At 39.7% G+C, this 22,898-nt stretch overlaps 1 protein-coding gene across 4 annotated transcripts in view; it reads left to right on the top strand.

Annotated features, from left to right (window-relative positions):
- Dock4 (dedicator of cytokinesis 4) overlaps positions 1-22,898 on the top strand; it is a 415,077-nt gene that overhangs the window by 183,392 nt on the left and 208,787 nt on the right. For all 4 annotated transcript variants that reach the window (XM_051145099.1, XM_051145092.1, XM_051145105.1 and 1 more), the window contains exons 4-7: positions 1,210-1,265; positions 7,071-7,167; positions 13,243-13,391; positions 17,226-17,310. In XM_051145099.1, the coding sequence (XP_051001056.1) occupies positions 1,210-1,265; positions 7,071-7,167; positions 13,243-13,391; positions 17,226-17,310 (387 nt within the window). The remainder of the gene's footprint in view (positions 1-1,209; positions 1,266-7,070; positions 7,168-13,242; positions 13,392-17,225; positions 17,311-22,898) is intronic.

Raw genomic sequence — 22,898 nt, forward strand, 5'->3', positions numbered from 1 at the left:
TACTTCATTTCATTTATTTTAGATCAGTCCCAAGGAAAGCCTAAGGGACAAATGAGCATATAAATTTAATTTCTTGATACTTTAGCCTTCATTTAACGTTTTTTATTTTTGGACATCTGCAGGGCACATACAAATATAGCTTTGATATTTAATTATCATCTAGCACACATTTCTGAAAAATTTATTATGATTTCACTGTCACTTCCATCTCATTGCATAAATTTTGATTTTAATTTTTCTTTATTAACATTGCTGTGCTTGTTAATTCTGCTGTATTGAAATAAATGTAAATTTTATTAAAAACAGTTATAAAACATTCCTTTCTTATTTATTACCGTAGAATATATAGACTTGAGCTAAGGCCTTGGCTGAAAGCACCTGTAACACTGTGGCATCACACTAGCCCCAAACCTTTTTTTTTTTTTTTTTTTTTTTTGTAATACAAAAATTAAACCCATGGTACTAGTCAAGTGCTCTCTCACACAGCTCTATTGTAAGCTAAAATTATTCACTGTAACAGAATTTTTAGTCTCATCTGAAATTACATGTTTGTAATCCCAATACTTGAGAGACTGAAGTACAAATATTGCTGAGTTCAAGGATCCTTTATTTGGCTATTGTTTTTGAGATATGGTCTTACACTGTCAGCCACCCAGCAAGGACTACAGTGTGAGACCATGTCTCAAAAACAATAGCCAAATAAAAACAACATCATAGGTATTTTTCCTTTGTTTTTAAACTGCAGTTTTTATATAGAATTATGGGAGTGCTTTATATTTTCTGAATTATAAAGACAATACTTGTTTAGCTAGGCAAGGTAATTACCCATAGCTATAAGTCAGCTTTGAGACAGCATAGTTGGAAGACTATATACATTTAAGGCCAGCTTGATCTAGATAATAAATTTCAGGTCAGACAAGGCTACACTGAAAGACTCTGTTGCAAAGATAAGTAACTGAAAAAGAATGAATGTATTCACCAAATGAGATTTGGCTGTTTTCAATGATTTTTAGAAAATCTCTAAATGTGTAAGGTTGGAAATAAGTATTAGACAATAATAACTTAGGCCACATTGCATTTTAGCCCATAGAGTGTGCTAGTGCTTGCTGCTCCTGATATTGTCGTAGATATAACTGTTTCATACATACTGCATATGAACAACTAGCCTTCAGAGACAGCTAAACCGTAACTTCATCTTTTCTCTTCCAGGGTATATTTCCTTCTAGCTATGTTCACTTGAAAAATGCCTGTGTGAAGAACAAAGGGTAAGAATGACTTGTATTAATAGTTGGAAGGTTTTGCCGCAGCTGCCAACTCTCATGGGACTGACAGTCCTAGTAATTCCATTACAAGATAAACTATAGATCAAACATGGCCTTTATTGTTTCATCAGGAGATACTAAGTGATAAGTAAAGAACCCATTTCTGAGTGCTGAGCCATTGGGGTTCCTAGGGCAGTGAGAATTGTCCATCAATTCTGAAGCATTCAAAAATCTTAAACAGAGAAACTGGTTCTTCTTGGTTTCCTGCTGTTTATGGAAACATGCCAGGCAGAGCCCGTAACGTGGTGAGTCATGTAGCTTCAGTGCCCAGGAACTTCCTTGACTTACCACTGGTTCCAGAAGAGCAAAGCCTGTGGCCAGCAGGATGCGCAGCAGGTGGAGTGTTCACTGAGCAAACTGAACAATCTGAGTTCGATCTTTGGGTACCACACAAAGGAAGAAGAAGAGAACTGACTCCACAAAACTGTTCCCTGACCATCACATGTGCTGCGGTACATACATGACCACACATACATCATACTCTCACAGTAATAACAAATAAAACCAAAGATGGGTGTGATAGCTCATTTTTAAGCCCAACACTCAGAACACAGAGACAGAGAGACAGGCAGGTCTCTGTGAGTTCAAGACTAGCCTGGTCTACACAGTGAGTTCTAGGCCATCCAGGAACTCTATGGCTCAAAAGTCTCTGTGTCAAAAGCATAAAAACAAGAAAAGCAAGTGAGTATAATACTATGTCCTGGTGTGACTTCAGGCATTATTTTTCTGTTTGACCTATGGATTACCACCTGTCACAGATCACCACAAATATGACCCATCACAAAAATTATAATCTCACTCAATATCTATGCATTTTAAAAAAAGAATCCTCTCAGTCACAGTCATAGGGGATGGGAATAGGGTAAAAGTGGGAGGGAGGGAGGAATGGGAGGATAGAAGGGATGGGATAACAATTTAAATGTAATATGAATGTATTAATAAATAATTTAAAAAAATAACCCTTCATAGGTATCTTCAGCATAAAAATTTAATGACTAGTTTCACACATACACACACACACATCTGACATGCCTGAATGATGTTTTTTTCATATACATTTATTTTATTAACACATGCATAAAACAAACTACATACAGCAGGGAGAACCATGTGACAATCATGAGTTCTATAAATAATACCTATATAGTGATTTGGCTATTTGTATTTGTCAAACTTGAAGTAAACATCTTTTCTGTATTGTTGGGTCTAAAGTTCTGAATGAAATTTAGTATCTATCATATCTCTATTAACTTACCTCCTTAATCTTGATCTAAAAAGATCTTATCCCCCTAACCAACTAAGCTTGATTGTAAAACTAAACTCTCTGGTCTTCAACACCCCTCAGACACTTGAGAAGGAATAAAGCTTAAATTCCTGAGTGAACCAGAAGTGCAGGTTAGCAGCTTCCAAAATGAACAGAATGACTGAGACACTTTACTACCTGGACAGTCACGCAACACTCTCTATAACATTGGAGCCTCACCTTTGGCCTTCTGGTCGAATATCTCAAAAATGGGCAGCTTAGATGCAGGCAGAGTTGACAGCCAAACTCTGCCAAGACAGAGTAAACAAGTCCTCAATAGTTCCTGCCTTGCGTATAAGTCTGGCCGAATAATGTTTTATTGGATGCATCTCATTGATCACTGAAGACTTCTTAAGTGTTTAAAAAACGTGTTCCAGCCCCCTTCTAAACTGACTGAAGCAGCTGTCAGGGTGATGTCAATCAAGTCAAGTGAGGTCCTACCGAACACCCCAGCAGAGCATGCTTCGTGTTGAGTACTTAACCCAAGTAGATAATCTGTTGTAAGGTAGATTTTGACACATGGAGTCATCTCTGAATTACAGTGTAATTTTCACTTTATGGACAAAATATACAGGCTCTGGGATAGAAATCACATATTTATGCAAATGGCAATAAATAGCAACTTTTATTTGAACTTCAAAACTACAGTAAATAACATATTTGAATTTTCATCTCACCAAAAACTTTCCCGAGATGTTACACAAATGGATAACTTTACATTTGCTCTCTGGAAAGAGTTCAGTGAATGAACATCAGCAAGTCATTGAGAATCTGTGGTACAAACACACTGGGTTTCCCTATTTGTATAAAGGTTAAAGAGTCTAGGACACTAGTATGCTATTTGTCATACATGCAATACTTTAAAAAATTAGTTTTTCAAGATCGTGGATTCAAAGTATAGTTTTAACCTGCTGGTGAGACTTGCCCTGAGGCTTTTGTTTCATATCCTGAGTTTTTCATTTCCAGTTTTACTTCAGCTTTCTTTACTGAGTCTGTTTCTTTGTTAAATTCTCCGTTCATGTCTTGAACTATTTTCATTCTAGTGTTTGTATTGTCACAGTCTTCATTAAGTCAGTTATTCATATCCTGATTAAGTGCTTGAACATATTCAAGGTTGCCGCTTTGAAATCCTTGTCTTTTGCTTTGGCTACATTGCGTTTCTCAGGCTCTATAGGTGGCTGTCATCAGGAATAGGCACAGTGCCTCGGTCTACCCACCCCTTAAGTTGTCCATCTGTCCAAGTCCCTGCATCCCCCCTCCCTGATGCCTTTACCTGAAGCCAGTCTGACTTCCTGTCTTTTATGCAGTGAACCACCCAGACTCCGTCCTACATTGTGATGAAGGAAGAAAGAGCTTAAAGTCTCTGGAGTTTCTTAGTTTAGTTTCTTGTTGCTGTGATTGCTATTCCCTGGCAATAGCAGTTTAAGGGAGAGTTGGTTTTAGTTCAGAGTTCCAGGTTGCACTCCATCCTTATAGCAGTCAAGGCATCAGGAACTTTAGGCAGCTTGTTGCATTATATTCGCAACCCAAAGCAGAGAACAGTTAATGAAAACATGCCTTCTTAGGCTTTTTATTTTTTAATACTGTCTAGGGCCCAAACTTAGGGAATAGTGCTCCTCACTCTTAAATCAGATTTTCCCACATTGATTAACATAGTAAAGACACCCCACCCTATCCCACCCCAGACCTAAGACATATTCACAGGCTGAGCTATTATTCCTGACAGTCTCTCCATGATTCTCTTATCTCAGGTAATTCTATTTTGTGTCCTGCTGACAGTTAACCAAGGCAGTGCCAGGTGCCAGAAGACATAGTTTTAAAATAAATACATTCCCTTTCTTTTTTTTTAATTTTTAAAGTTTATCTTATGTCTATGAATGTTTGTCTGCATGTGTGTTAGTGTACCATATGTGTTCCTGGTATCTCTGGTACCTGAATCAGAGATCTGATGCTCTGAACTTGAAGTTATAGATGGCTGTGAGCCACCATGTGGGCACTGGGAATAGAACCTGTGCCCTATGTAATTGTAACCAGAGATCTTAACTGTTGAACCAAATCTTCAGCCCTATATATATATATATTTGTTGTTGTTGCTTTTCCTGCTGTACTGGTGTATATCTGCTCAGGAACCCCAAGAAATTGTCAACGAGGATAAAGGTATTCTAGAATTTGGTGGATTTGAGTTGAAGACTTAACAGCTCTAGGCCATCACCAGGCCAGATGGGGATTATATGGCATCGGGATGCAGGGTGGATGGGATGCAGGGTGGATGGATTCTTTTCTAAAAAGGAATTATTGTATTTGTTGATGAACTGTGCAGTAGGTCCACAGATCTGGGACTGTGGGAGAAAAACCTTGTTCTGAAAACATTCAAGGACACAGAGTGCCAGCTGCATGTTCTCCCTGCGAGAAAGCACTTCAGGATGTTGATATCGCTTAACTTATTTTAATGTGATGGACTGACTGTGAGGGCGAAGTGGATGTAAAGTTCATCCCAGAATAACTGAACAAAATATAATTTCAAGCTACTTAAGATAGATTACTTCTATACTAATTTAGGTGTTTATGTAATTAACACAAAAGAGCTTCCTTGCCTAAATGATGTTTTGTGTTTAAAATTTTACATTTTGTTCGGACAACCCCAAGTGAACTTTCTACATCTTGAATTGACTGTGGTTCTTTCCTGGGTCTTCAGAGCAAAGTAGGGTCTATGATAAGGGTCTTTAAATTAAATGAGAGTTCATGAATTAAGGAAGATGCTTCTGTGTTGTTTAATTCTTAATGATACCTCACCTTATTTTATTTTGTTCTATTTTTCAAGACAAGGTTTCTCTATGTATCCCTGGCTGTCCTGGAACTAGCTCTGTAGTCCTGGCTGGCCTCAAGCTCAGAGATCTACTTGCCTCTGTCTTCTGAGTGCTAGGATTAAAGGTGTATACCACCAGCGCCCAGCCAAGACCTCACTTTTAAAATGTTGAGTGCAGTGACAAGGATTCCTAGGTATTTCTTGTTTCCTCTTTGGCCTTGTGTAATATTATCTTATAATCTCTGAATACAAATATTCATCATTTAAATTGCAACAGCTGCTTCAAAAGCAGGGTAAATATTCTGCCTTTGGGAAGTATCGTGGGTAGGCTCTTTGAATGGTACTGTATCCTCCATAGGGCTTATATTACTGTTTACTTTCTTTCTAGTTTTAAATCCCAGTTTTACATTTTCAGCTTCACTTATACCGTAGGAGAAAAGGGAAATAGTCAGAGGACAGGACAGGTTTTTTTTTTTTTTGTTTTTTTTTTTTTTTGAATAATGAGAAATGAGGAGATAGAGCTCAATGAGGGGAAGAATCAAGCCAAGGTTTTAATTTATGCACTTATATTAAGAGGATTTCCCCCAAAGAAAGTGAGTGGTGTGTACCACTTAGGCATGACATCACAAAGGACCTGCAGAGCAGTTAGCCTCATGCTAAGAAGAAATCTCCTTTGGAGTGTCATAGGCTGTTTCCTTTTACATATGAGCTGTTGGCCTTCAGAAAATAAGCTTGAAATAAATAAAGGAGATAGGCTCCACTGATATGAGTGATTGCAGCCTTCTGAGAGGCAGCAATGATAATGGCCAGGTAACCTCTTGATCCAGTACAAAGCCAGAAAGCATTTGGCAGAACAAACTAGAGATAGAAAAAGGGGATCCTTCCATGCGAACTGCATGACCAAAGGACAAACTAAAGCCCTTTGCCATTTATCTTATGATGCTTCTCTTTAGGACAGCCATACATACCCCACTAATACTACTTGTTTCTGACCTTAAAATAAGAAATGAGAAGAGCCTATTTATTATCCTAAGCACAGTGTGGAACATTCAGGAATGTATATCCTAATATATATGACATCCTAAGCCTTGATTGTGCTGCCTGGTTGCAGTATTAACAACACACACTATTTTTCATTAGCCTGTTCCAAATAATGTAATTGAGGGGTAAGTGAGCTCAAATGGATGCTTAGTGAATGCTCTAGGTACAGATTTGTTACAAGTTCACATACCATGCACCTAGATGGCTGGATAGTATTTCTTTTACTCCTGTTGAGTCCTCTGGTCAGAACACTCAAATGGCAGAAATCACCTGATGATTGATGTGGTCTGGTGACCTTAGGTGACAGATGAAACTGTTGAGTTTGGAGAGATTAAAAGCTATGCCTACTCATCAGCCTGTTACAGGAGTAGAACACTTATATCTTCCTTCTCCCTGCACCATTCAATCTTGACCTAGATTCAGTGACTGACCTCTTGCATTGTACTAGCCTCACCTATAGCATTCCTCATACAAGCTCAGGATCATGTCCTAGTTGATAACTTCCATACATCAAGCAGCTTTCTTTCCTAGTTTATCTCATTGAATATTTAAAAGTAAATGTGGTCTCTGATATAAACGTTTTTGTCTTCTTTCATAGACAATTTGAAATGGTTATTCCCACTGAAGATTCTGTTATCACAGAGATGACATCAACATTAAGAGACTGGGGAACCATGTGGAAACAACTCTATGTCGTAAGTAACTTTTAAAGAACATAGTTTTTATTTAGATAATTGTCTTGAGAAATATGTGACCATTGAATGGCCATCAACTAATCTTTGAGAGCTTGCTCTAAGCTTGCTGGTCCTTCTTGGGAAGTCAAGGATGTGTATCTTACTTAGTAATACTTGTTGTACATTATAATCTTTGTCCCCATGGAGCATGGGTTTTATGTATTGTATTTCAATATGAGAAGCATATAAAAGGTAGAATTTCTGACCTGTAACTAAATATGACTTTAAATGGACCTAGTTTTTTGGATTTCCTAAATGGTTTTAATTTCAAAGATGAAGATGATGGATGATGGTCATACAAACCTTTAATTCTGTCACTCAAGGGGCAGAGGCAGGTGGATCTCTGTGAGTTTGAGGCCAGAATGGTCTATTGAGCTGGTTCCAATACAGCCAGAGATATACAAAGAAACCCTGCCTTGAAAAACAAAAACAAAACAAACAAACAAACAAACAAACAAAGAAAAAGAACCCATTCTCAATAAAGTTTAGTGGTAGTGCATACCAGCATATCTTAGTTCTATAAGTAATTTGAATATATCATTAATGAAAACTCAGAGTCAGAGAATGTATTCTAAATATAATAAAGAAAGAAAGGCAATTTTGTAAAAAAAAAATAGGTTAGAGATATGTGTGTGATTATAACATTGTTAGTACTTGAGTTGTCTGGCCCTATCCTGTTAGAACTGGTGGCTTTGGAACTACTTAGGAAAATCCACAGGATACTTTAGATTCTAGATGAGTTGCTGAGGTGTGGTCTTGGCAAACAGTTACATTGTGCACTTCCAGGTCTCTGTGCTGAGAGAGAGACAAGAAAATGCAGATGTGGCTGTTAGGATTGTGTGTGTGTGTGTGTGTGTGTGTGTGTATTGTTGTTGTTGTTGTTGTTGTTTTAATTAGAAAGACCGTAAGCTGAGTAGTATTCCATAGTGTAAATGTATCACAGTTTCTTTATCCATTCTTCTACTGAGGGACACTTAGGCTGTTTCCATGTTCTGGCTATTGTGAATATGGCTGCTATGAACATGGTTGAGCATATGTCCCTGTTGTGTGGTGGAGCATCTTCTGGGTATATTCCAAGGAGTGGGATATCTGGGTCTTGAGGAAGCCCTATTCCCATTTTTCTGAGAAAGCACCAGATAGATTTCCAAAATGGTTGTACCAGTTTGCATTCCCACCAGCAATGAAGGAGTGTTTCTCTTTCTCCACATCCTCGCCAGTATGTGGTGTCACTTGAATTTTTGATCTTAGCCATTCTGATGGGTGTAAGATGGAATCTCAGTGTCGTTTTTATTTGCATTTCTCTGATGACTAATGACTCTGAGCATTTCTTTAAGTGTTTTTCAGCCATTTGATATTCCTCTGTTGAGAATTCTCTGTTTAGTTCTGAGCCCCATTTCTTAACTGGGTTATTTAGTTTGGTGGTGTTTAATTTCTTGAGTTCTTTATGTAATTTGGATATTAGACCTTTATCAGATGTAGGGTTGGGGAAGATCTTTTCCCAGTCTGTAGGCTGTTGTCCTGTTCTGTTGACAGTGTCTCTTGTCTTATAGAAGCTTCTCAACCTCATGATGTCCCATTTGTTAATTGTTGACCTTAAGGCCTGGCTGAAATTTGTGGACAAATGGATTGAACTAGAAATAATTATAATAAATGAGTTCACCCAGAAGCAGAAAGAGTCAAATGGTATATACTCATTTATATCTGGACACTAGCCCAAGGGGCATATCCCATGAAAGTCTTCACTTACCAGGAAAGTGAGTCAAAAGGGAGGACATCCTATTGGAACTCTAGGTGAGAGAAGCATGGGAGAATGGGGAAACAGAAGGATCCAGAGGGTCCTAGAAACCTACAAGAAGAACATTATGATGTGCGGATCTGGGCCCAGAGGTCCTGCTCAAACTATGACACCAGCCAAGGGCAATATGGGTAGTAAACTTTGAACCCCTACCCAGATCTAGCCGATGAACAGGACATTCTCCACATTTGAGTGGAGAGTGGGGACTGACTTTCACACGAACTCTAGTGCCCCATTTTTGACTTTTTATAACTCTCTCATGTCCCCTTGATAGGGAGGCCTGGTGGCACTCAGAGGAAGGATAGCAGCCTACCAAGCAGAGACTTGATATCCTATGAGCATATACAGGGGGAGGAAGTCCCCCTCAGTCACAGACATATGGAAGGGGAGTAGGGGGAAAGCGAGAGGGAGGGAGGAATGGGAGGATACCAGAGATGGGCTAACAATTGAGATGTAATATGAATATATTAATAAAATATTAAGAAAAGAAGAACACTTACATTTATAAATTAAAAAAAAGCAAAACTGTAAGATCTAAGTATTATTGCATTAAATGTAATGTTGTAAATTATCTGAACTAGTGCAGCTATAAAATTCTCAACATTCTAGTATTTTAATATCTCTGTTTCTATGTGTGTGTGTGTGTGTATGAGTGTGTGTTGTTTCTCCGCACACATGTGTGTGCATCAATGTCCTGCTGTAGTTGAGCAAGGATGTCCACATTTTTTTATAAGATTGTTACTGAACAGTTAGTTGATTTTATTTTGTTTAGTAACTTTTGCATGCTTTTGAGGTTATGAGCATCCACTCTGGGGACAGCCTTGATTGGTTTAAAGATCAGCACATAATAAAATCTACAAGTAATATCTTTGGCTATTGTCCTGAGTAATGGGAAAGGGTTGATAAGCTAACACTGTCTCTGATACTGGAGTGACAGTTATTTGAGGAGCAAATGTGAAATTCAGCCCAGAGATAGACTGACTTTTGGAATGAGGGTAACATCATCATGGGCTTTCTGTTTTCCCTTTTCCTGGTTATATAAATGCCTTGGTTCATCATACGTTTGTGCATCTAGGGCACTGTCCACAGTCTCTCTTCTAACAGTTTTAGAGCAAAGCACCAACCTTTTCACTGAAAGATGTTTGATGAGAGCAATAAGGTTTGTAGATTGCAAATAGTATATGAGGTAATAAGGTAATACATGTAGACATTTAGCACATAAAAGAATGGTAAGTGCTTAAGAAATACTGGATTGCTCTTTTCAGTAGTGTTGGCAATGCCTTAAATGATAACCTTTAAAATATCCCTTAATAAATTCAGCAACGTAAGCAGGAAAAAAGTTGAGGAGAAATGCAGCAGTATTGGTACAGACCCTGAGCTATGTTTTACATCTCTCTTCTTTGGGGCTCTTCCAGGTACTTTTATTCTTGTCTCTTATCAAAGATGACTTATCCCAAGTCCCACACTAAGCAGTAATGCCAGAGTCAAGATCTGGGTGGCTGACACCAGAGCCTGTTCTGTTGTCATATTGAGCCAAGTTGAGCCTCTGCCGTTCTCTACTATAGGAAAGTACAATTCACTCTTGGCCACATGGCCAATATACTGTGGGAATTTCTAGGTATTGCGTTTAATCCAGTTATTTAATATTATAATATATTCTTTTCATTTAATACCAAGTTGAATACAGTTTCTAAATACTTTTGTATGCTTCATAACTACCTATTTCTTTCAAATTCAGTTTTTTTTTTACAAAATATAATTTTATGACTGGATCCTATGTTTGTGGTTTTCATTGTTTTTGCTTTGTTTGCTTCCCTGCTTATTCAATAAGTGTTAACTGTGAAGCTTAGGCTGGTGTGGAGTAGTGGCATTTCCCCTGTGTAGATAACCTCCTAGGGCTCTTATTAAAGACAAGAGCCACCGTGCCCAGCTCCTTTTCTTATAGTAGCAGGGCACATTGATGGCTGACTCAGTGTGTAGTGAGAGTATCCCTTCCACTTATACAGTTTCTTCCTTGAGGAAGAGCTGACCAGCTAGTTTTCATTTTTATGAAAGATTTTGCGTTCTTCTCTTGTCAACATCCCTTGTTAGTAGAGGTGGTGTATAAAATCAAGTTCACCCTGCTAAACTTGAGGTGCGTGCCTTCATCCGCGTGAGGGTAGGGTGCTAGCTCTCTCCTTTGCTGCATGAGACCTGACTTTTTATACCTCTCTCATGTGATTTATTTTCACTTAGTGGACACCCTCAAATGTTTTTTGGTCTTCTGCTTATTCGTTTGTTTGACCTAAACAGAACCCGCTTCTGGAGGTGTACGAGAAATAACACCTATAAATCGATGTGTTCATTCATTTCCACCTCTGGGAGCTCAGGCACAGCTGCTGTGGATGTGAGCAGACACTGAGCAGTTAATTACAAGAATATTGTGTTACAGTGCCCTTGTAAAGCCTTGTAAGAGAGTGTGTAACGTGAGAAAAGAGCAGGCAGTAATAGAAGACAGTAATAGAAAACAGGCTCAATAGAGTGAGTACTGAGTTGAGGGGAGAATGGGATTATTTATGCCATGGAGGATTGGAACTGACTTCCTGGAGAGAAAGTCTCCTGTCTTTCTAGCATATTTGTCAAACCTGTGCATACCTGATGGTCTCTTAGAGCAACAAGCATTAGTACAGCAGAAAACACTTTACTACATTTTAAATTATATACATATATGTATATGTACACACATATGTCTACCTATAATGTAGAAGTTTATAATTTTTTTATATCTTAAAGCCCTAGAGAACTTGTAGTGGATAATAACCTCTGTAAATTGACACCACTATTCATATACAACAGTTGTTCTTAACATGTGGGTTGCGATTCCCTGAGAGGTAGTGTATCAGATAGCCTGCATATCAGATATTTATATTATGATTTGTAACAGTAGCAAAATCACAGTTATGAAGTAACAACAAAATAATTTTATGGTTGAGGGGTCACCACAACATGAGGAACTGTATTAAATGGTTGCAGAATTAGGAAGGTTGAAAACAACTGATATAGACCATTACTAATATTTGAGGAGGAAAACATATATCTTATTGCTAAGAAAGATGTGGGACAGATAATTACCCAGTATCTCTGTGGTAAGATGTATATTTTTCAGTGTTGGTAAAGAAACAGTATTTGTTGAGAGATTATTGTGAACCATGCTGAATCATAATATAACTCAGAATGTGAGCATTTTTCTTCACACTGGTATGCTAATGCCTCTGTCCTCACAGTGACCCCGTGGTATTTACTGTGGTGATCTTTACAAATAAGGAAACACAAAGAGAATTGTGAGATGCTAGAGTGTTTTATACTAGAAATGATATAGGTGGAAGTCAGGTGACAGTCATCTGACTCCTAAGTCAGGGGCTTCACCTTGTGCCATTGTCACATGTGTGGTCACAAACCCATAAAATGTCTTTGTGGAAAACAGTCCTGTCCAGTTTCACTGGTGACTGAACTGACCCTGCGGGTTTTTGAAAACAGTGAGGATAGCGAGATCTAGACTTTAACCCTTGGTTTTCATGCTTCTTTCCTTCACCAGACTACAGGGCTTAATGGCTTTGACCAAGACTATACTGCAGCTACATGATCTCCTTAATTAAATAAGAAAGTGTGTGAATCTGAGTACTGATCAGACAATGGCAGTAAATACTGATCAATGTTTGCATCTGACCACTCCCTGTGTTTTCAAATTCAAGACTTGATGAAGAATTAGGGCCAACCTTCGGGAAGTGAGTGCCAGTGTTTCCATGTCATTGGTTTTAGTTGCATGCAGCTATGGCTCAGACCAAAAAATCATGAGCCCAAGTAGTCAGGGAAAGCTGCTTGACAGGTTGAAGTCAGGCCATACCTTAAAGCATAGTTGAGTTTGGATAGAGCTGAGGAAGAAGTCACTAGGGAGAAAAGTGGGGCTGTGTACTCAAGCAGAGACTGGGCCAAGTCTGGGCGTGGCACATTGAGAATAGGAACATAGCGTCTGTGTTAGGGAGTTGAGATGTCATGGTTAGCTTGGACAAAAGAGCAGCACTGTGGACTTGGATGGAAACACATAGAGCTGCAGGCTCTCTGAGGACAAGGAAGCAGGAAAGGTTTATTGGTGGAGAAGCTATCTACACAAGGCAAGCACATGGTCCTCCACTCTCTTTTGGTTACCTTCCATTTCAGCAAGAAGGCTGACTACCAAATCTCTGTGTTTATCTATTCCTTAGAGAAATGAAGGTGATCTCTTCCACCGCCTGTGGCACATAATGAATGAAATCCTAGATCTGCGGCGGCAGGTGTTAGTAGGCCATCTTACCCATGACAGGATGAAGGACGTGAAGCGCCACATTACTGCCCGACTGGATTGGGGAAACGAGTGAGTACTGATGGTTACAGGGTACTGGAAGGAGCCTAGAAGGGACATCAGTTAAGCCAGGGTGTGCTGACACCACTGGGAGGAGTCACACACAGTTTTCTTCATTCTTCTCATTTTAGGCTTTGTATGGACTAGCAATAATGGAGCCAAAAAAGCCATATCCTGTGGGTCTGGTGTGGACATTAATATATCTTCCTAATGCCTGATAGTGTGACAGTGTACATGTGGTCACAAGAAATGTAATAGTCCTAGAGACTGACTAAAGTGTTTCCTCTATCCTGTAGTCATTAGGTTTGGTACATGACATGCTTTTATTGTGTACCTCCTATATACCATGTGTAGCTCAACAGCATAATCCAGTGGGAGACACTGATCTTCCCGGTCTCTGCTGAATGTTTTATGACAAGTGCACAGCTATTGAGAGGTACTATGCCAGCATCATGGCTACTTTGAAGAGCTACTTAGGAGAGCTCAGGTGGAGGCTGTCATTGAGTGAGATTTACTTTTAAATAAAAATGTGGGGGACTTGCTTAAAATGACAGCCAAGCACTTAAGTGGTAAATCTAATTACTGGAAACTCCAACCAAAGCTGATACTCTACTAAGTATGAATATGAATATATGAGTGACAAATTAAGATAAGCCAATATTGTCGATGCTCCTGGGTTGCACAAAGCCCAAGACTAAGGCAGTGATACAGTTTCCTAATATCCTGCAAGGCCGCACCCATCCTCTCTTTCATTTTGTCAAGCTCCTATTTGCTGTTTGACTTTTAGAGGCTCTTACTACAGGACACTGGGAGGGTGTGAGGAATGAGAATGAACATGGGACATAAGAAGAAAAGCAACCAGGAAGGAAACCCTGAGTCATTTGCCTATTTTTGAATCTGGAAAAAACCCATCTGGAAGTGGAAAGTTGTTTCCTCTAAATACAGGAAGTGGCTTTCTCAGAAACCACACTCTCTCAAGGCTGGCAGGGTCTGGTTGATTTTTTTCTCTCCACCATCTTAGATAGATGGAAGATGATAGATAGATAGATAGATAGATAGATAGATAGATAGATAGATAGACAGACAGATAGGCTTGGTTGTCCTGGAACCCCCTGTAGACTAGGTTGGCATCAAACTCAGAGATCCCCCTGCCTCTGCTTCCCAAGTGCTGGGACTAAAGATTTGTGAGATCATGCCCAGATCACTTGGTCCTTATCCTTATTTTTAATTCTATTTTTTACTTTTATTTAGTTATAGTTGGTTATTGAACATTATGCCAGTCCTCACTCAAATGAAGACAGTTTGTTAATAAGAATTGTGGATCAAGTGAGATTATCAAAAATCACAAGAAACTATGAACAGGCTAAAGATCAAGCAAACAGCAAAGCAATCCATTTTCAGTATGATGAAGAGAAATGGAAGAATGAGGAAGTGGAGGAAAATTGTGATTTAGGGCTGTATTGAGGCTAAGTGTTTGACTTACATGAGTTCTAGCTTGTGCCTTGGGCAGTTCTATAACTAATTTATGGTACATTGATTTTAAAAAATGATGTATGAGATGAACAGTATAATTTAAATCATCTTTAAGTGCAAAACAATTTCCCAAGCTCTTATCTCTTTTATTTAAATTTTATTGACAATTTATTTAAGAATAATTTACAGTGTAGAGATCATACATTTGCCATATTCCTACAAGGATAAATTCATTCCCTTATTAAAGAGTGCTAAGTGGAAAGTAACTTAAGATAGTTTCTTTTCCTATTAAACAAGGTCTTATTGTCCTGGAACATGATCTGTCAGCACATAAATCTCTTACCAATCATAAGTTAAGAACGTGTTAAGGGTCAAGTTGCACACCAGACTGCTGAAGAACAGCGAGGAATCATCCAGATTTGGGGATCTTAGATGAAGTAGGAGACAATCCATTTTGTTCACTAACAGAATCAGTAAAAGATAGTTCTCTCCTGAAATCCCCAGGCAGAAGTAAAGTGATGGTACAGATTTCTGTCACCCATAGTGTTGTCTGTGATAGCCTCTGAATTCCTGTTGATGGTGCATGGAAAGGCAAAGAGCTTCATCCTTCTTCCTGGTGTCACAGTGTTTCAGTGGTTGACTTGATATAAAGGTTGTCCCTTCCTGCCCTGTTCCTGGCTTCTTAATATTCTGTGTGGTCTTGTTTCATGTGTTTTCTCTAAGCCTTGCCTAATTTTTCCACATTCTTCTTAAAGCAGTGCTCTGGTTCTATTCTGTGAGCTAAGAAATCTCAAACCGTGGCTTCTTCACCCTTAGACAGTACCTATTAACTGACAACAATGACTAGCAACAGGTAAAGATGCTTTTCACACAGTTATGACTTCAAAAAGCTAGCAGCAGCTGATAAGCCAAGCCATCCAGAGAATAGAGACTTTGAATACTGTTTCTTTCTGTAGAAGTTCAGGAAGAGCCTGCAGCTCACAGCTGGAATTGACCTTGACTCATTTTTGTAGTGTTGGAGGTGCCTGTCCCTTGACAGATCATGTCTTTCTAATTGTATAAGGGTGGATCTAAATTCTCAGGTTCAGATTCATAAAGAAAGGAAACCCGTGACAACCAGGAGGTAAAGCTATTAGTCCTGTTTGGGTTGAGCATTTTATACCAGCCTCTCTGACAGCTGGCCAGCTGTGGATTGTTTTTCACAGACATCAGGTACCCACATGAGGCCTAGTAGCCAGATATGCATTGCCAAGAGGAGATGGTGTCTCTCTACTTTCACTTTTCCCAGAAGAGAATGGGGCTTAGGACCCTTCTTTTAGAAGAAACTTAGGCTAGATGGGTGCTAAGTTTCTTATGTGATTATATCCTATGCTAGAAGATATTTCATCCAGAAGGTAAACCTGGTATCAAATGATGTCTCACTACCTAGTTCAGTGACTCAGAGAAGGAGACAGAGAATATAGTAACCGACCCTGTCATAGTCCCTGGAGTGGTAATCATAGGAAGATACGACTAGTTTAAGAATAAACAGCTGTACTTACTGTGATCTGAAAATTCAACTGAAAGAGTAGATATGTGCTTTCTTTCAATATCTGAACATCATTTATGAAAATAAGGAAGGAATTGGGTTGAGTGACAGTCTTCCCTCTTTTTAAGAGCATGTATTTTTCAGGGCGACTAGGCAGTTCTTGGCTTGAAGTAAGGGCTGAATTAGAAATTTTAGTGATGCAGCATTAATGAGATTTCGAGGCAGGCCTAGAATTTCAGGGTTTTCTTGTTATTTTTAATACAATTTAAGAAAGTTGTGGTGGTGCTGTAATTGGAAGCATAATGCCAGAAGACTTCCTGGAGAATGATGCTATGAAGGCCACAGAGTAAATTATCGTCAATGAACCAAGCATGAGGACAGGGGTGTGAAAAGGAAGGCAGTGTGCTAGACAGGGAACATTATAAAGGCGGTAGGGAGTGGGTTGGGGTGACTACAGATGCGTAAGGAGGTAAAGGCACTTGTGTGTCATTGGCTGTGTTGCACAGTGGTTGGCCTAGGGAGGAGTGTGCTAAAAATACAGTGGAGGGAAACTGCAAGCAAGAGGGTTGCACTTGCATTCTACTGTTCCATGTAAGGCATCCACTAATGAGAGCGCTAATGCATCCTGCAATGGTTTGCCTCTGTAACCTCTGTTTACCAGTTTTGCCTAGCCATGTTCTGTGTCTGCTCCAACTGCATAAACAAGTGATGCTAGACACAAATGGGGAAAAAGAAATGTAACTGATCAGATTTGATCACAGTTCCAAACACTGAAGTCAACATAGTCTTAGTACGTTCCATAAATGTGACTTTCCTCCCACATGTTTGACTTTTTTTTTTTCTAGACAACTGGGACTAGACCTGGTGCCCAGGAAGGAGTATGCAATGGTAGACCCCGAGGACATCAGCATCACAGAGCTGTACCGACTGGTAGGTGCACAGACCGCTTGCTCACCGCCTTGCTGCTAATTTTGTGGTTTCCATGGTATTCTGCATGCTAGATGTTTTAAGAACTGGATGTTCCTAGTTTAGTTTGAAGAGAGTAAAGAGCCTTGCAAGCTGAGGTGACCATGCCCCAACAACAGTACCAAAGCTCTTTCTCTGTTGTAGAACACTGAGCCTCTCCACACAGCCCACAACTTCACAGGCTCTAGGAAGTAAGTGCAGACTTTTAAGTTCCTTCACACATTCCTTGCTCTTTTGGCTTTGTCCGGTGAAAGGCTTATAAGTTGCCCTTCCTTATCTGTGTGCTTCTATTAACTAAGGTGTTATCCTTCCCTTCCCCTCAACATTACTGTCACGTATATGGACTTCAAAAAGTATCTTAAAAGCAGCCTTCATCTGCTGTTTTTACATCCGTCCTTGGGCCCACACCCATTTCTAAAGATGACACTAAAATATTGGAACACAAGATCACCTACCACACAATTTTCTTTCCTAGTTGCCTCGTAGTCTACCTTTTGGCTTAGTTCCTTCTACACAGTCCAGTCTGCCCTTGAATTTATCCTGTGCTTCTAAATGCCTGTGTGGAATTTCATGATAGTAAGTGTCTTAGTTAGGGTTCTGTTGCTGTGAAGAGACAGATTTAACTGGGGCTGGTTTACAGGTCAGAGGTTTAATACATTATCATCATGGTGAGAAGCATGGTGGTACACAGGTTGATATGGTGCTGGAGCGGTAGCTGAGAGTTCTACATCTTGATCCATAGGCAGCAGGAAGAGACAGTGAGCTAATAGGCCTGATTTGAGCTTCCGAAACCTTAATGCCCACCCCCAGTGACACACTTCCTCCAACAAGGTCACATCTCCTAATAGTGCCACTCCCTGTGACTGTATGGGGGCCATTTGTATTCAAACCACCACAGTAAGTAAGCCTTTTCCAACCACAAGTTAGAGGAGAAGGTCTAGTTTAGAAGGGGCTGTCAAAGGCTGTTGCCTCATGCGTAACTTCACTCTGCTCTCCATGATGACTATATCATGATATCATGTTCCTGAAAGAAAGGCCCTCCAGAACTAGGGGTCTTGATTTTGAAGGTCTTGCTACTTTTGAAGTTCTTTTCTATTAAGGTACTTTTATGAGAGTAATAGGGTATTCTCAATAGATGCTTATGCATGCATATCTGAAAAGCTGCAGGGAAGAGCCATCAGTTACCTTCGTCAGGATATGTGTCCCGTGAGAAGTCAGTCTTAGTTAGTTATGGTACCTTCACTTTCTTCCTTCGTCATCCATGTATTCAGAATGTCTACATTTTGTCTGTGAATTAGGATGCTCTCTGCTTTCTTAGAAGGTTCCTTTACTGTACACAGAGCTTTTAGTATTACATGTTTTGGTATTACAGTATTACATGTTGTGGGTCTTTCTCTGCACTTGAACAGGACATCCGGTAAATCTTAAGGAAACAGATGAAGGTGTTTGGAGGGGTATAACTCATTTGGCAGAGTACTTGCCTACCTCGTACAAAAACTCTGTGTTCTATTCCCAGCACTTCATAAGTAGAGTGTGGTGGCACATGACTCTGCAATCCTTGTTGGAGGCAGAAGGATCAAAAGGTCGATTGTCTTTGGCTACATAGGGAATTAGAGGACAACCAAGGCTAAATGAGACTTTGCCTTAAAGAAGTTTGTGAAGGTGATTGGAGGGAGGGGAAAAAAGCAGGAAGAACAAAACAAGAGTGCCCCAGGTTACCTCACTACTTTTTAGTTCATGAGGCAAATGCAATCTATGTATTTTATTTGTTGGTCATGTTTTTTTTTAATATTTTATTTATTTATTTTTAAATTTATGCACATTGTTGTGAGGGTGTCAGATCTTAGAGTTACAGACAGTTGTGAGCTGCCATGTGGGTGCTGGGAGTTGAACTTGGGTCCTTTGGAAGAGCAGGCAGTGCTCTTAACCACTAAGCCATCTCTTGGGCCCCGGGTCATGTTTTCTTACCTGTTTGAGTCAGTCAGATCTTTTCCTTTTAAGATTTATTGATTTTTATTGATACAAGTGCTCTGTCTGCATGTACACCTGCAGGCCAGAAGAGGGCATCAGATCGCATTATAGATGGTTGTGAGCCACCATGTGGTTGCTAGAATTGAACTCAGGACCTCTGGAAGAGGAGACAGTGCTCTTAAGCACGGAACTATCTCTCCATCACCAAGTCAAATCTAATGCCACAGCTTTTCTGTTACTCTTACCTATTGAGGATTATATTTTCTCATTTAAAAACCTCTCCATGTCACAGTTTGGCGTCACACTGTCTTCTCTTCCCTCCACTATTCTCATCGTAACCTAGTGCGGTACTTTGCTTAGTAAGTACCACGTCAGTGATTTTGAGGTCATTTTATATTATAAATACACCCTGGCATGTGAAGTACTTCTTTTCAAGTTGACGATGACTGCCTTTCCTTGAAAGATACCTGAGAAATACCTAATCATGTCATCTGGATTCATTCCTTCTCATCTTTACTTCATCTTCATTAGAGAGGCAACATGGCAAAGATAATTGATATCATATGTGCTACATCTGGGCAGTAGGTTTGCCTGCTTCTGGTGAAATGAGTAATAGCCACCTAGACATGGTAGAAATGTAATTTTCCAATGATCTAGGATCAGAAAATTCTAAATTAGTTTGATGTTAAACTATGTGCAGGAGACCCTTGTGTTGTTGCTATGTAGTACTTTATGTCAAGCAGCAAGAGTACCTCAAAGTACAGTATAGCTGCAGAAGTTGCAGCCCTTACTTCTGTCCTCTATGGAGCTACAAGGACAAAGGTTTGTTGCAGTTGATTGAGCTACTTTAACAAGTATCCCTGGAAGTTCCACACAGCACTTGCCTTTATTTTTCCTCGGTACCGAATGGTTGCACCTACAGATTTAGCTACAGACGGGAGGGAACTCTTTGATAACCAACCAATAATGCCCACCTTCTGTATCTTTTCTTTTCCCTACTCCAGTTGTTTATATCTAACTCTGCTTCTGTGTTTCCTTTTCACGTTGTATATAGGGGTGTCCAATTTATTTCACCTCTTTCAGTATTATACTTTACTGTTTGTGGTAGTGGCCTGACCTCAGTGATGTTAAGAGGCTGGGATCTCATGTAAGCCCTAATTGATTAGCAATGTCTGCAGTTTCTGGGAAAGATAGTAAGGAGGTGATTTGGTATCTTATAGTTCAGATTCTGGTCCAAAGTCATCTTTTTTTAGATGAGGAGCATAAAACATTGTAGTTTTTGTATACAAAAAAAAATGTGATGTCTTTTTAATAACAATTGCATGTTCCTGTTTTTATGTGAAGACACTAGCCCAAGAAAACGAAGCAGTGTTTATGAACGTCAAAAGGACACGTTCTTTTTGAAAGGCAGCTGTTTTTCTTCTTATTATTATTGTGTCCTGTCTCCATCAGGCATTCCTGCCACTCAGCTCTTTTCCCTTTGTGCAACCTGTCAGCACCTGCCTTCCTTGATTTCACCAGGGAGAGAATGTGGGAGGTTCCATCACCAATTTCATGCTTTTGTTTGGCAGTGTATTATCATTTTAGATCAAGGACCATGGAGGTTGACAGTATATTATCATTTTGGATCAAGGACCATGGGGTGAAGTTAAATGTTCCCAGAGAATGGTTTATTTCTTTTTCTTTTTTGTATCACCTTTGAAACACAAGTTCCCAAATTGATGTTGTACCCTGGGGAAGAAGGTCCTGGTTTTGTTTTTGCTGGCCCTCTTCACAGATCATTCTCACCCAATTATATCCATCTAAGCTGGCAAAGTGCTAAACCTTACCTTGCTAACTCATGTTTGCCTACAAAGGTTAGATTGCCAAAAGCTACAACGCAATTCTGTTATAAAGAATAGCTAATTGGCCAGAATCTCTGCTTATTTGGGCTGGCAGAGCACCTTTTTAGGGGCACTTTATGTTTGCAGGGATTCTGGTTTTTTTTTTTTTTGTTTGCAGCTCTTAGTGGCCTACAGCAGTAGTTGCCAAATAGCAAACAGTGGTTCTTAAAGAAGTTTTACTACCCCCCACCCCAGGGGTACATTTGACATTGGCTGAAGACAGAATTTTGTTGCCACAACAAAGTAGAAGAGAGAATCCACTTGTGGGGTGCTATACACCCCCAAAGCACTCCACATCTCCCTCTGCCACCAAGGTTGAGAAACCTGGGTGTAGCCCGTCTAGAAATTAAGGCAGCACATGAGGAATACCAACCTGAGTTGAAGAAATCTTTGGAGTGAATCTGTTTCTTCTCCCAATGAAAGGTATAGTTAAAATAGAAGCGGTAGGTACATGCAGTACTGCTATCGGTTACACCTGTAGCCACACTTGATGTCAAGAAGGATTGTTGTCTGTGTCGTGACTATCAAGATACAGGTCTTGGAGTATTAGCATGCCTTTTTAATGCTATAACTGAGATGCTCCTTTCATGGGGATCTTTTTAGCAGTCCTCGAAAGTAATGAACTATCAAGAGATAAGCAAGTAATCATAACCCGTTTAAATCCAAACCCATCCCAGATCTGGACGGATGGTGGGTGAGGGGAAACTAAGTGCTAGAGAGTGCTAGACAGAAGGGTCTGTGTCACAGGTACATAACACAGAACCAGGCAATCTTATTCCTAGCATGCAAGGTACATTCCAGGCCAGTAATTAATGGCTTGTCAGATGCAACAATGCATGTTTCAGTCTGCTATGATTTGCATCTCTCCGAATATAATCTCCACCAATGATTCTCAACCCTCAATGCCCATTAGAGGCACCTGGGGAGCCTTTAAAACTACAGCTCTTGAGATTCCCCCCACCCCACCCTCTAGAAATTCCCATTTAATTGTTCTGGGACAGGACCTGGGCATAAGTATTTTTTAAAAGCTCTCTTGGTGACTCTAAAGAGCAGTCAAGGTTGAAAAGCACTGCTTTTCATATATTACATTATTTGCATGAGTAAGGATGCTGATTTTTCCCCCTGTTGATTCAAATTGAGTGCCACAATTGATGCTTGAAACTTGATACTCTGTGAGGTCAAGAGCAGGCACCTCCTTGAGCTCAGTTCTTTACAGGAGGCATCGATGTCTGTGTCTGTCTTTGGTCACCATTCATTTCTTCGGAAAAGCTTTATGCTGTGCTGCCCTTTAGACTAGACCTATGTGTGGATTTGTAAGTAACTCAGCAAATGAGTTAGCAATCTAAGGGGGAAAGACTCCTTTTGAATTAAACTCATTAGCTTTATAAGCATGTGATATGTCTTTTTGCCCCAGTGAAAAGAATTTCGAAAGCACAAAATTGAGCAAGCCTCACAGGAAACGGAAGAATTTTGCTTCCCCCAACCCCTGTAGTTAATTTTCCTTCCATGTTTTTCTAATAGTTATGGCTGATGAGATGTGTGTGTGTAAGTGTGTGCATGTGTGCGTGTGTATTTGTGTGTGTGTGTGTGTCTCCTCACTTTCACAGAGGTATCCCATGTGCCTGATGAGTATGAGCTGACTAAAGATCTGTTTAGTGGGTTACTTGTTTGTGATCGTTTCCTTTTAGATAGTTCAGA

The sequence above is a fragment of the Acomys russatus genome, chromosome 1 (genome assembly GCF_903995435.1).
Source record: "Acomys russatus chromosome 1, mAcoRus1.1, whole genome shotgun sequence".
In the NCBI taxonomy this organism is placed as follows: domain Eukaryota; kingdom Metazoa; phylum Chordata; class Mammalia; order Rodentia; family Muridae; genus Acomys; species Acomys russatus.